This window comes from Malania oleifera, chromosome 10 (assembly GCF_029873635.1).
Source record: "Malania oleifera isolate guangnan ecotype guangnan chromosome 10, ASM2987363v1, whole genome shotgun sequence".
Classification (NCBI taxonomy): Eukaryota; Viridiplantae; Streptophyta; class Magnoliopsida; order Santalales; family Ximeniaceae; genus Malania; species Malania oleifera.
Genome location: NC_080426.1, coordinates 28,246,866 through 28,264,714, shown reverse-complemented (window position 1 = coordinate 28,264,714; position 17,849 = coordinate 28,246,866). Strand labels below are relative to the sequence as shown.

Below are 17,849 nucleotides of genomic sequence, written 5' to 3'. Positions count from 1 at the left end.
GAATGATAGGGGAAATTTTGAAATTTGATTCCCACTTCAGGTGAGAATGGGCATTCCTTGTATATTTGAATGGAATGCTCATTCTCACTTTCTGAGAGAATGGGCATTCTCACTGTTAAAAATGCACCCAAACATAAGAATGGAATTAAATTGTTGAATGAGCATTTCCCATTCCATTCCTGTGTACCAAGCATAGCGCTATAAGTTGGAGGTTTTGATTAAAGCTCAAAAGAGACAAGCTTCCAAATTGTGTAGTCTCCCTACACTAATCCAGATCCTCTGTAGTCATAATTCTCCTTCACCTTCCAGCATCATCAGAAGGGGGAGAAATTAGAAATAGTTTGGGAAACTTATCAAAGAATAGCTTTTTTAGAATTTTGTCACATATTTTTTAATAAAAGCCCCTAGGCCGTGTTTGTGGTAATGCTTGGAGGGAGCCTACTTTTTTTGGAGCAGTGGGCTCCAAAAACTAAATGAAAAGAAGTAGCCAAACAACTCCTTAATCCACACACAAGGGAGTGAAAACTGAAACTGAGAGGGAGGTTGATTCCAAAGGAAGGAACATTTGTCTTGACTCATTGTCACATTGTGGTGTTTCAAATCCAAACCCCAAATCTTTAAGAATGTTGCAACTGTACTTCATGTTTGGACACAAAAAGATTATGTTATTCACGTAGCTTAATTCATTGTGGCTTGATTCAATTTTTGTGGGGCCTTTGATAGAACATTATGATGGGGTTTTATCAATTAATGTTGGACTATTTATTTTTAATAAAATAATGAAGATCTTAACAAATGAAATTGCGATTATTGTTCAGAACGTTAAGGTTAACAAGTGTCAACTTAGTCTTTAAAGCATTTCTAACCACAAGTTAATCAAACACTTATTCAACACTAAACAAATGCAACAGCAAACTACAACACTAGCAGCCATAGCAAAACAATCAACCACAACAGCACCAGCAGCAATAATAAACTGCAATAGCAACACCAAACAAGCCTTCCTTAAACCCTGCAATTTGGGCTGGTTAATCATGACCTAGTCAAAATTAATCAGGTGGGAACGAAATTAATATCAATTATCTGTGCAACTACATTATATTACAATCATCTTTTGTGACACTCTGCAATCTTAATGCGGAACTCAGTTGATTTACTTTTCAAGAAAAAGATTTATATTTATTATTTGTAAATCAAGACTGGAGATAGTGTTTGACAATAGTTGGTACGATGAATGGTGGTAATAAAACATTTTTCTTGTCTCCATTTAATGCATGTTTTCATCATGTGCATGATGCATGAGCACCTACCAGTAAGCTGTAACTTGAATGCATGGCAATACATTCCTTCTCTCATTCCCATGCTCAAAATTAAATCCAAAAAGCATGTCCAAAGCCATCCACGCAGGCTTAGTTTGTACCCAAGTTCCACGACAATCAACATCAAGGTAAACAATATTTTGACATGACTATGGTCAGATCAATGCCAATAGTGCATGCATTCAGGTAATCCTTCATGCTCTGATCACCATCTATGGCCTTGAAACTTTTCAATTTCTATTTCCATGAAACTTGTTTGGTGTGTGTATACATGTTTTTTCAATTGTAGAAACTTGATCAAAATTTGCAAGCTAACAAAGATTAGTATTTACATAGCAGCATACAATCTCACCTAGACATAAATCCCGAGTCCAACCATAACTAGAATAATTTTTAACCATTACATGCTTTACAAGGCAGGAGAAAGAGAAATTGCCATACCTCCAGCACAGAGAAGCATACTCCCAGACTCTAACCGATTCTTAAAGAAAACCCTGTCAAACAATAAGTTTTGTGTTGAAGCCTGCGAAGCATACTCATCCACATCATAGTGATTTGATCTAACAGTCTCTGAGTCGATGTTGCCCTTCTGAACGTCTTTTTCAAAATTTTTTACATAATTCCTCACATTTTCCTGAAGACCAACATTTTCAGTTGGTTTGCGAGCAAAAGAAAACTGGAATTTCTGACTCTGTTGTGTGTTGGAGCCTTGGAGACTGGACAGACCTATAGGGTGCCCGTTATTAGAGCTGCTTGATGTTGAGTAAGATTTCTCATGGCTATATATCGATTGACCTTGACCACCCAACTCCTGTGTGAACGGTTGCAAATTGTCATTTACATCAGAACACGCCAACTTAAGACAATGAACAAATTTTGCATGCAGCACTTAAATTCTTGTTTATTCATAGACAAGGATGGACTCCATAGAACTTTTATCTCTCTTTTATTTCTATCTCTAAAAAACCCCACCCTCGCACGCACACACAATAACAATGACAACAACAGATAAAGAAACATGAAAAGAGAACGTAAAAATGGATGATTTGGTAAAAATTAGAGAGGAAGAGAAGTGAATGCTAAAAACTGATCATATAACAAAATGAATGAAAACATAGCCAACATTGCAATATATGCAAAAGGAAGCAACTGTTAGCAGGGCAATGAAACCTCTTATTACATGCACCCTAAGATAGAGCTGAATGGAGAAAAGATTTGATGGAGCTGATCTCAAGAAGTTGACAAAGTTTGGTTGAGTAATGCTCTGATCCAAGTGCCAGTATTTGGCATCTCAAGAATAAATAAATAATTAAATGCAATTAATCAATCTGTTGACTTTATAAATAGGTATTGTATAAATGTAAATTTTTATGCAACTAATTTTTTTAAAGGCAATTAACTGAAAGTTGATTCCACCTAAATATTTTAACGTTAAAAAATCTAAGTTACCTCCAACTAAAACTAGCATTGCACCAACATCATTTGTAAATTCATCAGTGAGTGAGAACTTCACAGTCAACATGATAGCATAACAATCAACAACTGAAAATTGATAATATGTAGAAGATATTCAACAAGATATCACCACATCAATATTAATAATTGTTAAATTTAAATCTTTATCTTGCCTTAACTTTCCCTTTTCTATAATACTCCTAAAAAATAAGTCCAACTGCCCTTCTAAAATTGATAATTCTGCCAGTCAGATTACTACTTTACCCAAAATTAAATTTAAGCCATTAGCCAACAATGTATAATTGAATATCAAGCCTTAGCACTCCTCCACACATGCAATTTGATTGCACATTGACAAAAAAAAAAATGAATAACACTGACTATGGGGAAAAAGATAATTTTTAGTAAACAATAAATGCAGGCAGCAATAATAGAACTCAAGATAAACACCATTTTACTCCAAGCTTAAGATATTAGCTTGTTGGGCAAAAATATATACCAAGCCTTAACACAGTCAATGAAAGCAGAGTCCAAAATTTTGAAAAATAGAATCTCTAATACAGTCAATTTAAAACACAAAACATAACTAAGTGTTTAATTATTTTGTTGGGATCTATGTGGTTCATATGCTCAAGCTTTAGTTTCTTTCTTCAACATTACAAATTTCTGAAAACATATCCATGGACCAACTAAAAATTCTGTCCTCATGTTGATAATGTAAAATACAAATTTATGATATTAAAAAAAATAAAAGAATTGGATTGTTCTTCATGCATTTTGGTTTTTTACTTTTTGTTTTCTCCACAGTATCCCAGAATTTGTTAAGGTGATGTCTTATTCTCCTCTTTGTACATTCTTAATCTATAAATGAATTTCTTTTGCTATTAAAAAAAAACAATTATTTTGAAATTATTTATAATACAGGTCATGACAAATTTAAATGGCTCAAAATGCAATAAACAAAAGGAAAGATCAATCTAATAAGAGAAGGACCTCTTTGTGATTGATACAGTTGTTGGGAGTACATGGGGTTGAAATGCTTGGACTTCCTTGAGAAAAAGTTGCACTCTCGGCCGCTGGAGTAGTAGTTGTATCTATGTTAATTGGTGGATCCTCTGGTGCAGAAAAATCTGAACTATCAAAAGTGGATATTGATACACACTCATCAAAATATGCCATGGCTTCTTCCGTCAGACGTTTTGACATTTTCCTCCTTTCAATGCTTGTCTGTCAATTTTCAACCAATTCATTTAAGAAAAAGAGACTAAAAACTCTCCATCAGTTAAGCGAGAAATTTTCAATACTTTTAAGGAAATGATGCAAAGGTATATCCCTCTTGACTGACCATTTTCAAAAGTTGAGTCCAATAAATGTGTAGAATATGTGCCCCAAAGGACGCCTTTGAAAAATATAAATTAACAAATAGATAACTAAAAGCATTCTTCTTTGACTTTCCATGGCATTTCAGCATGCCAACCTATCCATCACAATGCAATCACTACCGTTCTTGATGAACAACAATGTCCTTATTACCTCATAAATCACCTAGGTAGCATTTGGTTGACGGGTGAAATTGAAATCGGAATTCACTAGAATCGGAAACGGAATGTCAAATTCCTCTCTCATGTTTGGTTCAGCAAGGAATCGGAATCGAAATTGTATTAGTGTTTGGTATACATAAACATAGGAATCGGAAATGAGTTTAATTTATCAATTATGTCATTATAGTATAAAAAATTTATTTAATTAATTTAATATGGAATAATAACATTATAAATATGTAATTATTACATATTATTATTTTATTAAGCTATATAATAAAAAAAATATTCAATAAAATCATTTTGATAATTATACTTGATTATAATTTGCATATATATATATATATATATATATTAGCTATATTATTAATATATAGTTTATCTTATATTTTATACGTATTATTTTTTAATATGTAATTTATTAAATTTAAATAAAAATCTCATGTATTAAAACACTAACAAATTCATTATTTAATATAAAATAACTATATAATAAAACAACCACCACGGCATTATATTTTATTACAAAATAATAATTTATTCTTTTTTATATTTTATATCATTATTAAAATTTATTATTCTATTTTTATTAATGATATTAATAATTAATATTTTATTTTAAGGTTATACATAATGATAACCACAATTTTATAATAGTATTCTACAATTTAATACTATTATATTACTTTTTATGTGTTATAATATTATTATATATTTATATTCAATGATGTTATAATATTAGTATTATTTTTTTAGATTTATGCAATATATTATATTATATTATTTTTTATATTGATGCAGTATATATCTTATTATATTATTATATATATGTGCAAGTATTAAATATTTTTCTATACTATATCATTATTAAATTTTAGTATTATATATTTATAATTGAAGGTAATAAATTAATTTTATTTATTTTTTAGATTAAAAATAATAATATAATATATCAATAATCATATTACAAGTATATCATAATATTTAACATTTAATATTGTTCTATTAATTTTTATATGTTATAACACTATTATATATAACAAAAAATATTAATAATGATGTATTTATAATATTTTAAATATTAATAATGATATCATAATATTAATATTATTTTTAAAATTTATGTAATATATACTATATTATATTAATATAAATTATCATATTATAAAAAATACTATGTTTTCATGAATTAGAATTTGATTCTACAGTAAAAGTTAGGAATCAAAATATAGGTAAAAGGGGGAATCCCATTCCTGCATGCAATGGGAATCGGAATGAGATTACCGTAAAACAAATGTCAGGAATGGGAATCAACCATCCTGATTCCGATTCCTAGAGTTGATTCCCAATTACCAAACACCACCCTAAAATCAACTAACAAAAAAGCTTACAAAATATAAGCAGAAAATTGCATAAAATCACATCATTTAGAATCCTAAAGAAACTGTTCGTTTCATGCAATGCAGTGGACTTATTTCAAAAGATAAGAAAACAAATGATGCCCACGTCAGAAGCTCTGCAAAAATAATAAATAAATAATTTAGTTATGCTCCCCAGCAGTTCCTGAATGAAAATGGTCCCAAGCAAGGATTGACTTGCTTTAGGCAAATGCTTTTTGTCCCAAACAAATTTGAATTACTAAACATGATGTACATGACCAATATACACTGCAGAGGTAAATGAATCCACATAGAATGCAAGGTTAGTCAGCGAATCTAATGCATCACAAATTTTAGCTGGCTGCAAAAGCAAATAAAGCCTACTTTTCTTCCTGGACGATATTTCTGCACAGTGGTAGACTCTGGATCTGGAAGTATTTCCTTCAGGATTCTACTAAGCTCTTTCCCGCGATGCTCCTCAACAGCCAGGTCGGCCCTCAGTTTTTGAGCACGCTTTTGGGACTGTAAGTACAAAAAATAAGTATAAAGGATGAAATTCTCTATTCAACACAAAACAATTAATATATGGGCTATAACATGATTGCCATTTGTATGCCTATTGCAACCTGTTTTTTTCAAAATGGCAGCGCAAATGCCAGTAAGACCCAGGGAATTACCTTTTTTCAATATCATTTCCAGCTATGGGATGTTTTATACCAAAGGTGCATAGATATCATAGTATACCCTGGAAAAGATTCTCCTTTCTTACTTTTTTTCCTTAAATTACACAGCAATGGATGGAAAGGAAAGAAGGAGAAATTTTAATAAAATCCCTATTCCATGGACATTATTATTTTTATTTTTTTTTGAAAAAAACATTCTTAATTCCCGAGGTTGCTAGTGATGTGAGTAGACTAACTATATGTCCTACTAAAGGGTCATCATTGAATGGACAAGCTAGATTAGCCTTATCAATCTTACAAGAGGCTCAACAAGAAATTACATTTCCAAAATCCCAGACAAAATTTTTTCCCTACTTATTTTCCATTTCTTGTGATTTATTTAATGCATAAACAATCAAAAGACATATTGTATGTTAACAAGTTGGCTAAACCAAAATTTTAAAAATATTATTTCTTAAAGACTTCCATTACAATGAAACTCCTTTTCCAAAATATCCCTAGCAAAGCACGTAGAGAATTACCTCCTCAAGCTTTATGGCATATTCCCTTCTAATGTCCAAGACTAATTCAATTGCCCCTGGATTGACCAAGTCTGGAGGAATATCAGTTAGACTGGCGGTCGCAAGAGCAGTGGCATTATGCCTTTGGATAGCCTGAACAAACAAGGTCAGAAAAAACCAACTGACAAATTGGAAGAATGAACAATGAAACAAAAGGCTGTAGTCAGAAAAGTAGATGATGTAATGAGCTAACATCAATTTAGGTACCATTCTAGATCATTAGAACAATTTTATTCATGCCATAGAAGCTTAACTGACTATGTTATACAAGCCCATATATTGCACCCATACATTAGCCAAAACTCATTCAAGCAAAATATACAGGGCAAACATGGCTGTTTATGTATAAGCATGTACATTTTCCGCACCACTTTGTTTATGTAACAAAATTATTCAAAGATGGATGGAAGATCACCAACATGAAAATCTTTAAGAGAATCTGCGTTCACTTCATTCTTTTTCTATAATTGTCCCTATAAAGTTATTCCAGCTATGCTGTACGTTGCATTCTGTTATCTAGTTCTCTAACTAGGGTTTTTTACTAGTTATAGTAGTCAAACAATCGTCATTACATGGCAAATCCAAAGCTGGAGACCTTAAAAGGTTTTAGAACCAAACGAGGAAGCTTCTTCTAGTACTTTATTAAGTCATTTCTGTGCATTGAAACTTTCTGATGGGCCAAGGACTGATATATTTTGGTTGGAATTTTTTAGAAAAACAGAAGGTTAAAAAAGATTGCAAGGGAGAAGAAAGTCAAGAAATAAATAAGAAAATGTGTTCAAGCAACATACCTCCCCATTAAATCCAATGCATAGTCTAAATCCCCAGCAAATTCCTCAAATAACAGCAACGCTTTGGCAAGGGAACCACATAAGGGTAAGCTAATTGAGAATTCAAAGTTATGGGGAGGTAACGCTCGTTCTTACTCTATGCTTCATACAGTCAATAAGAACACATTTGTCTACCTTTAGAATAATACTCATCCATTTCTTACTTTTAACCCCTAGCTCAATTTCTACATAGGCTTACATTACCAATTTACTAACTTTGACCCAAAAATAAAAGAGCAGGTGTCAACTAACAATTCAAAACATTCCAACCTTTAGTCTCCTTCAATCCTTCAAGTTCCCTTTTCTTAACAACCTCTGTTATAGACTTGTAGTGCCATTTTTAGCATGTTCATCAAGATCATGCACACAATGTTATATTCCCAAGCCACCCAAAAAAAATAGTTCACATTCAGAAGCCATTATCAGCTTTGTGCTTAACTTGATAGTGCTTAATTCCTGAATCCATGGAAAATTTTAAAATCCAAATGGTGGGAAAAAAAATTCAATAGAAACCTGTTAATAATCCACTCAACCTCTCCTAAATGTCTTAGTTAAATTTCCAATTGGGATTAAAGAGCATAAAAAAATTCCTCAGTGTCATGCCTAAGAGATACAGTAAATCAACAAAGGGATCATAGCTTTAATCAAGATTTCATTAAGAACTTAAAACTCCATCCACCAATACAAGTTAAGACTTATTTTGAAATGAACTTCCAATAAGTTTCGCTAATCATAATATTAACATGCCCAATGCTCATTAACTTGTGACAATAATTATCAAGTCATACTGAAGAGAAGGCAATGAAAGACCATGTGCACTTACACTTTCAAGGTCATTTTGTATATCAGAGATAGCACGTCTCACTTCAGATCTAACAGTTTCATATATCCCAGCAGCAGCAGCATCACTCCCCACCAAATGATCACCCTGCAACTCATTATCAAGTATAAACCTAAACAAAAATTAGAAATCACTAAATTCACAGTTATTATGCTGCAAACTATAATTTAAGTTATGTTCAGTCTGAGGAATGTTAATTCCTAGGAATAGAGTCATTACCATAACAGCAATTGATAGTTGATAAAAGAAATATATATTATTACCACAAATCAAATAAAAACACAAAAAATAAAAAATTATGATTACATAATAACAAATAGACGGGAATAGGCTATTCCCAAATTTCACCATGGGAATGTCTATTTGTTTCCTAATTCATGTTGGTTGGAATAACAATGAATATCTGATTGCATCCCATGTAACAAATAGCTATTAGCCAGGCAAATGTAATGTTATAGTTTAAACAACATTGACACAAGAGTAATGTAGTTTTATCCAAATTAAAAATCTTTAAAAATCTCCATCTCACCTTCATTTGTTCAAAAACTGCTTTAATTGTTTTTTCTTTAGCATCTGACAAAGAACTTGTGGGTACTCCATCTCCCCAATTTGGAGTTCGCAAACAAGACTGAAACCAAGATGATACAAAAGGAATCATCATTAAATAACCTAATTCCCCGTATGATCATATCAAGAGCTTATTATATATATTTGAAAAAAAAAAATAGAGTGGGTTAAATGAGTGAACTCACAGCAGATCCATCTGATGTCTCAAATGGCACATGCCGACTTGGCAGCGGTTGGGCAGATCTTAGTTTATCAAAATCAGCATTTTTCCCATTACTTCTATTTTGATAATTCATCGACGAAGTACATTCTTGTTCAACTTCGCTCTGTAAAACCAACAACTCAATTGGATTCCCCAACACCCGCACTTCTCATAATTTTTCATTTAACAATAAATACAACAAACGAATGGCAAACCTCGGGAGTCCCACAAGAGGGCCTCGAAACCGGCTGCTGCAACGCAGACCGACTGCGCCGCCCGGTGTCCACTCTCGACAGGCTCCGACCAATCTCCTTCCGTCCGCCAGATAATTTACTACCGGCATCGGCATTCCTCGACACTGATCTCCCCCTTCTGCTATCCACCGAACTCGCAACTTTCGAAGTTTTCCGGTCAGATTCCGCTGCTTTTTCCTCAAATTTGGAGAATCTCACGGAGGTCTCAGATCGGATGTCACCCTCCAACGGCGAGTCGGCGCTCCAAAACAGAGGATTGTCTCTTTTGTTGAGGAAATCAGAGGTAACATCCAGGTGATGCCTGGGGGAGGCGCTCACACTCCTGGACCTTCGAGCAGGGACTTTCTTGGGCGAATTCGGGGCACTTTCTTTCCCGGAAAACGAAGAAGTTGAAGAGACGACCAAGTTCCCCCTCTTAGAGGTGGATTTGAAGGACGAGACGGCCATGAATTCACAAGAAACACGTTTCTGGTAAGGAGAATCTGGAATCTACGATCACGGGAAGTTCGAGGATTTACAAACCCCTATGGAGGGAATGGAGATTGAGAATGCGAAAGGAGGAGAAGGGGTCGATTGGATTTTAAAATGATATAATGAGTTCGTTGGGTGATGTCAGATGTGAAAAATGAATAAATACAAATAATAGGAGAGCGCTACTGCGCTGGTGGAAGGCGGATCATGACGAAGTTGAATTCGAGCAATCTGATGGCGGAACATTGCACACTGCGCGAAATTACCAATTTGTCCCGCTATTAACTACTGAACCGTAGGATAATTAGAAGAAAAAGAAAAGTAAAAGTCCATGAATTCTCTTGCATTTTTTGCATGATAATAAGTATTTCTAAAAGCGGTCGATAATCACAATGGTTAGAAAATCATAATTATAACCCTTTTTTCTAATTATTTGGTGATAACCTATTATTGTCTGTTCAGTCCCACGTCATGTTTGTGGAATTAAAAGAGTAGAAGAATAAAGATACAAACGTCAAGTTCAAGATCGTTATGGGAATGAGTAGTTAGAACTGAATGTATTTACATATTTCATATGATTTAATTCGAAACTGAAAATATACTCTAAACTGACCTTAAGACTCATACATCTCATGAAAACCTTCTAGGGTTAAATATGGATTTAGAGAACTTATTTTTATACCCTGAAAAATATTTTATAAGAGGTTAAAGTAAAAGAGTTCAAATGATTTTGAAAAACTAAACTGAAAATTCTGATGTGGGTCTGCCCAAACGATTGAGGATTACCCTCAGAAGTCTAAAGATTCAACTTCAGACGACTGAAGTTTTACTTCAGACGTCTGAAAATTTTCCTCAGAAAACTAAAGAATTAGTTCAATCATCTGAAGAATTGATTTTGAAACATAGAATGAGCATCCTTGTATCGAGACTATGACTTTTAGAGCTTTAAATAACTTCAGTTGTCTGAACCCGAGAGCTTAATCATCTGAACTTGCAGAAATTTTAAAAATATGGTTTTTAGCGAGAGAACACACGAATCATTTAAATAATCAAGTTAATCAAATGGTCAAGACTTAACCTAGGTTGAGAACACTTATAAAATCAAAATCTAAATCCTAGTGCCTCACTTTTTGCATATGATTGAGGAGTTTTGAACATTCTTGCACATCTCTTGAGAAGTTATTAATACTATTACTAAGAATCATTGCTGCAAAAAACACACTTTTACTTGGACATTCGCATATTTAAGATCTGAGCAAATACATGCGCAACTTTTACTAAATTCAGGTTTGATCTTGAGGTTTGGAAAAATAGTTTATTGAGCTTTCAATTTTTATTAATCGATCATTTTTCCATTATTCGTTTATTAAAAAATCTTTTTGGGAGTAAGAAACTTATTTGCTCATAATTATTTATTTGAAAAATCTTTTGGAAATAACTTTATAAAGTTTGAATCCTTGTGATATTCAAAGTTGTATTTTTATTAAAAAAGATCTATCTTATCGGTGCAAAAAGTATTTGTAAAATATTATTTAAAATTTTGAAATATTCAAAGTCATCTTTTTATTCGAAGATTTAATCATACGAGCAATTTGATGGCAAGAACTTAGATCTGCACAATACTCAAAAATTTTTTCATCTCACAAACTTATTCTTGAATATTCATTCTGAGATATTGAAATTATTTAATTACAAATACTAAGAGCCTCTAAATACATATCCTTGAAAAATATTATTTTTGAAACAAAGTGTTTAAATCTTTGCAATATTTAAGGTCGTATATTTATTCAAAAATTCAACTTGAAAAATTATTGATAGCAAGAACGTAGATCTGCGCATTATTAAAGATTATTTTTTGAAAGAATCTTATTTTCTAATCTTGCATAAAGTATTATAGAATCGAATCATACGTTTCTCCAAAGTATTTATTTATAAAATCATTTTTTGGAGATATTGATTTAAAAGGTAAATTTGTGAAGAATATCATTCGTATAACGATCTTATCGTTACATATATACTGAGTTTCAAGTTTTATCATATGAATATATGTTACGAATTTTTATTATACTTATTAGCTTGTTCAGAAGCATTTGAGTGTTTAAGAATTTCATCAATCTATTGTATTAACGGTTCGGGTTGTAAACCGGGAAGGAGGAAGTTGCGTCTCATGTAAGCAGCGGAATAGAAGGAAGTTGTGCTTCTTGTAAGTAGCAGATTTGTAATGGAAAGTTTCGTCCCAGTTAAAGGAGCGGGATTAGTGGAATCTTTAGGGTTTTTGCCCAAGGCGAGGACATAGGTCGGGTTTGGCCAAACCTTGTTAAAAATTCGATGTCTGCGCTCTATCTTTCTATCTCTTTTTATATTTTCGCACTTATATTTATATTATATTTGCTGTGCATGTGTTAAATATTGGTATATATGAATATCTAAATTATGTGAGAATACTTGGGTAATATTGAATTAATTGAGATATCCACGGATTAAATCAAGTGACTTGTATAATATTGAAATCGATGTGTATCCAAATTTGTACTTGTATGTTTGGGTTTTCAATTAAGGATTGAAGTACCAAAATATTTTTTAAATACCCAATTCACCCCCCTCTTGGGATTACACCTAAATTAACATTAATGATATAATGATATGTTGATATAAATTGAGAATGATATAATGATATGTTGATATAAGCAAAATTAAGAATGATATATTGATATATGAAATGAGATCTTGCAATTTGAACTTTCATAAAACTAAAATCGATACTTCCTGAAAAACTATCACATGGATGATTATTGTACTTTCAAAACATTGTTAAAAAATATGTTTATTATAAGGGAGAGCCTTATCAAGGTTGACTCATATTTTGCTCCTTATTTGTCATCATAAAAAAGGGAGAGATTGTTGGTCTAACATAACTTACTAATTTTATTTTAATGATAACAAATCAAAGGTAATTTAACATGTTTTTATGAAAGTGATGATACTTCAGGAATCAGGTCTTTAATTATGAAACTCATTACAAGACTACAAAAGGGAATAAAAGCTTAAAGGTCATGAAAGCATAAATTTTAAAGATGACATGATGAAAGGTTAGAGAATTGAAGTTCAAAGGCAAGATGGAATAAGCAAATGACAAGCATGAAGACTCAAAGCTTAGAATATGTTTAAAGTCTTAAGAGAGTCTATATGTAAGTACTTCATTTAAATGATGATATGATATGTAACAGCTCGACCCCGAAGGGTCTGGGATATTAACTTTTTACTACTAATTTACAGCGGAAGCAAAATAAACTCAATTTTTATTATACCAGAGCACTAATTATCCATATTACAATCATTTATTTCAAAAAAAGAAAAATTTCACAACATAAAAGCATCATACTAATATTTCTAATCAATCTTTATTTTTCTATCCCCACCCGCGTGCTTGCTAAGCCTGATTTCCGACATGCTCTTCAGAATCATCTGAAATTAAAATATTATTGGAGTGAGACGACGCTCAGTAAGTAAATAAGATTATTATTAGTGTGTGGCCAAAATGAGCTTTAAAAAAATTTCGTAAAACAATATTTAATACTATAACTTCAAAACTGCTTTTAGAATAAATATAAATTTAAAATTTACTACATAAAACTTTTACCATCAATTACAACAGTAAAATTTTATAATCATATACTATAACTGTTAAATTAAACTTTAAACTTTAAAACTGTAAAAATATTTAATGATAAACTAATCCTAAACCCTAAACGTCATTTAAGTACCAAAATGACCATTTTCATGTAAATTTACACTTTTCTTTCAAATCATCAGTAACTTTGTACACGTAATTAAATATGTATAAACATATATTGTAAAAACCACCCTTAGGCTTGTTTGTTGTAAGTCATGTTTACCCCCATGACTGGGTTGTGCGGTCCGAAGACTAGACTTAATTGGCTGGCCGACCAAACTAAATCAACGTGCGTAAACTTTAAGTGAGATTTTCCTTATTAAGTTCTGGTTCGGAACCAGGTGTGCACTCAGGAGAAATCCACTAACATAAATAATCACTCTGTAAACAGTGTGGATGCACTCTGATCCGTATAAATTTTAAGTTGCGGTACCGAGCATCTGTAACTTTGAATTTGCTTTGCCATAAGGGGTTTTAAAATCATCTTATTATAATTTATGTAATTTAAAATAATCTCGTGAAAATCTCACCTTTACTCATATTTTCATAAAAAAATGTAACGTGAAAATAAACTCATGCCACACAATTTTTGTGTTAAAAATATATATGATTTTATTTTTGAATAGAAAAAAATGCTGAAAATTTACCCGAGGGGATTAGAACATTTTTTAACCCAAAAATAGATGTAAATGTATTAAAGATAGAGCTGATATAATTAAATATGCGTAAAAATAAACTCATGAAAATTTTGTGAAACTAATTAACAAAATTGAAATTTACTTATAAAGTAAACTCGGGTATGAATTTTAAATAAAAAAAACTAACATAATCAAAATTTACTTACCTTCTTCCTTACAAACACTGTAATTATCTTTAAGAAATGAGGTCGGAAAGAGTGGGTGATTGAGAACTTATTCAAAAATTCTCTCTCCACCATAAATTCTTTCACTCACTAATCATTCTCTTCCTTGGAAAATTGTTGTAAAAAATGAAGGTTGAGAGCTCCATATTTATAGGAAAATTTTGGGGAAGAAATGAAATTTATAAAAGTGTGGGGAAATAGGTGAAATTATAATTTTTTAAAAATTAAAGAATGGGCAAGGGATGGGCAAGGTATGGGTTGAGTATGGGATGGGGATGGAGGCCATGTGGGAGTGCTTGCCACCATTCCCATTAAATAAATTTTTAATTAATTACTTACCTAATTAATTAGTCAATTAGTTAATTAATTATTTTATTATTTTTCTTAATCATTATTATCATTATTATTATCATTGTTTTTACTTTTAAACTATTTTTAGTATTTATTTATTTTATTATTTATTTTTGAATAAGAATTAAATTTGAATTTTGAAAACTCATGTGCCCCCACATGGTCTTGTGGGCCCCCCACGACTTTGAGACCCGAATGGATCCTACGTAACTCGAATAATTCTTATATGATTTTATGCATCTTACATAACTTTGAGACTCATGTAAACCTCCATATGGTTTCGGGACTCATGTGGGCCCCACACAGTCTTGTGGGCCCCGCATAGGATACCTATATTATTATTATTTTATCATATATTTCTACAAATTATAGCAGTCAAAACATTATTTTATGTACTTATTTACGTATATAAACAGTGTCTTGTGGCTCCGGGACTCATATGGACCCCACATAGTCTTGTGGGCCCCACATATAATACCTATATTATTATTATCTTATTATGTATTTTTACAAATTATGTCTGTCAAAACACCATTTTATGTATATATACTTATTTACGTGTACAAACAGTGTCTAGCCTGTTTATCCTATGAAATTTCATTTTGACCAGGCCGACCTCTAGGGAGCGATTGAGCCGCAATGGTCTCTGAGCACTCGCTTAGACAAGGTCTTTCTTAGGCATCAAACATGGAATCAAGGATCCTACAGAAAAACACTTCTGTATTGATATTAACTCAATGACCATTTTTATTATTTTATTATTATTGTGCTTTAATCATGTATATATTTTTGGGTCATCATATGATATAATTCGAAACTTTTTAAGAAACTCATTGACTTAGAGAACATATTTTGAAAAACCCCAAAAAATGTTTTTCAAAAGTATTAAATTATTTTGAGGAAAACAAAAGAGCAAAAAGAATTTGGAAACAAAACGAAAATTCAATTTTTTGGTCTGTCCAGGCGCCTGACAGTGTTGATCCAAGCGACTGACAAATAAACAGAATGATTTTAAGAGAACCTGAGAGGACCCAGGCGGCTGACTTGTAACAACCTAGTCGACTGACTCCTTACGACCTTTAAAATCCTCAATGTTTTAATGATCCAGACGACTAACTCCTTGTACCTAGTCGATTGACTCTTTGAGAATTCAAATTTTAAAAATAACGAAAAGTTTTCAAATTTGAGTTTTTGAATTCTAAACGTTATGAAAACTTGGGAAACACTCAAAGTCACTTGAGAAACATGAAATACTTATTTCTAAACATCTATAAATACCTCCTAAGGCTAAGAATTAAAAACACCAAGCAATATACAGCAATCAAAGCTCTCTTACTCTCAAAACTCTCAAAGCTCTCTTTCTCTCAAACTCTCTAAAGTTCCTTACTAAGTTTTGCTGTGAAACTCTCACGAATTTCTGAGCATATTCTGAATTCTTTCAATCAAGAAAGAAAACTCACGGCGATATACTTCTAAAGTTTCAAATTCTTTCTATTATTATTTTGAATTGAAGTATATAGTTGTACTAATCAACTTTTCTTGAGAGTGTCTTTGTACACTAAATTTGTTCTTGTTTTTGTAGACAGTTTAGGTCTTTGAATCGTTGTTGGACCAAACATGAGGTATCGTTTGGAGAGGTGAACTCTAGCCTATTAAAGGAGAAATTGTAAGGTTGCTCATGCCCGTAAAGGAGTGTGTAAGATTGCTTTTACCCATAAAGGAGTAGTATCGTGGAATCTTTAGGTGTGTTGCCTAAGGTGAGGACGTAAGCGGGTATAGTCGAATCTCGTAAAACTCGTGGTATCACTCTCTTCCCTACTCTCATTTAATTTTCAGCTCATATAAACTGCGTGGTTGGATTTTAATTTTCTACTCATATAAATTACGTTGATTGGATATTAAATAAACTAAAAATTAGTTTGACTTTGGAATCGCGAAAATCAAAAAGGGAATACGTTGATTGATCAATACTTACTGCGAAAACCACAAGGGAGTACGTTGATTGATTAAAACTCAAGACTCATTAATTGAAAGTTTATTTAAATTATAAGTTTTGGAAGAATGTTGGAAATTTCAATCGTGCTTCAAATTGAGAAATCAAATTTATTAATATAGAGATTTTTATCAGTTACATACTTAAATTCTACTTTGAGTTACTAAATTGTTAAATCTTGGAAGCATTACCGGAATCATTCCTTATTGTGAATGTTGTTTTTGGTTATCTTAGTTGAATTAAATTAAATTGTTAAAAAAATATTCAAATTGATATATTCATTCACAAGATATTAACTAAATTAATTTTTCGCTGAACTTTAATTTTATATGTGTGGTCAGTGAACTTAAAAATCTAAAATCTCAATTCATCCTCAGAAAACATCTCACTTTTCATAATGAAATAATCATTAGAGGATCAATTGCATTTCAACCACAATAAGCACACTGTTGTCGCTTATTTTAGTATTATTATAGTACGGGGAATGGAGACTTCCAACAGGAGATTGGACTTAATGCGCAAAACAGTGACTTTATGGGCAAAGGGAGAGTTGTAAGAACATTTGCTTAATTCCATGATTTATAATTTTGTATTATGTGGAGATTAGAACATTTGCTTTTAGCTTAATTTTATCCTTTATTTACTATATATTATAAATACAAAACGAGATCAGACTTCTACTAATAAATGAATGATAGAAAGAAATACTAGCGATTTTGTGACTCTTTATCAACTATTTTTAATCCATTTACTATCACCTTTATGTAGAGAATATGCAACTTCTACTAGCAATTTTGGACCCTATTATAATAATTTTAATTAACATATGTAATCGGTTTAAAAACTTATACTCGCAGTTATTTTGCTC

The 17,849-nt window shown here is 31.7% G+C and overlaps 1 protein-coding gene across 2 annotated transcripts in view; it reads right to left on the bottom strand.

Moving 5' to 3' along the window:
* LOC131166342 (uncharacterized) overlaps positions 1-10,231 on the bottom strand; it is a 28,780-nt gene extending 18,549 nt beyond the window's left edge. For both annotated transcript variants that reach the window (XM_058124806.1, XM_058124807.1), the window contains exons 1-8: positions 9,593-10,231; positions 9,361-9,501; positions 9,138-9,236; positions 8,591-8,695; positions 6,899-7,030; positions 6,079-6,216; positions 3,768-4,001; positions 1,761-2,130 (exon numbers count right to left, since the gene is read on the bottom strand). In XM_058124806.1, the coding sequence (XP_057980789.1) occupies positions 1,761-2,130; positions 3,768-4,001; positions 6,079-6,216; positions 6,899-7,030; positions 8,591-8,695; positions 9,138-9,236; positions 9,361-9,501; positions 9,593-10,078 (1,705 nt within the window). In that variant the 5' untranslated portion in view covers positions 10,079-10,231. The remainder of the gene's footprint in view (positions 1-1,760; positions 2,131-3,767; positions 4,002-6,078; positions 6,217-6,898; positions 7,031-8,590; positions 8,696-9,137; positions 9,237-9,360; positions 9,502-9,592) is intronic.
* Between the last annotated feature and the right edge of the window lie 7,618 nt (positions 10,232-17,849).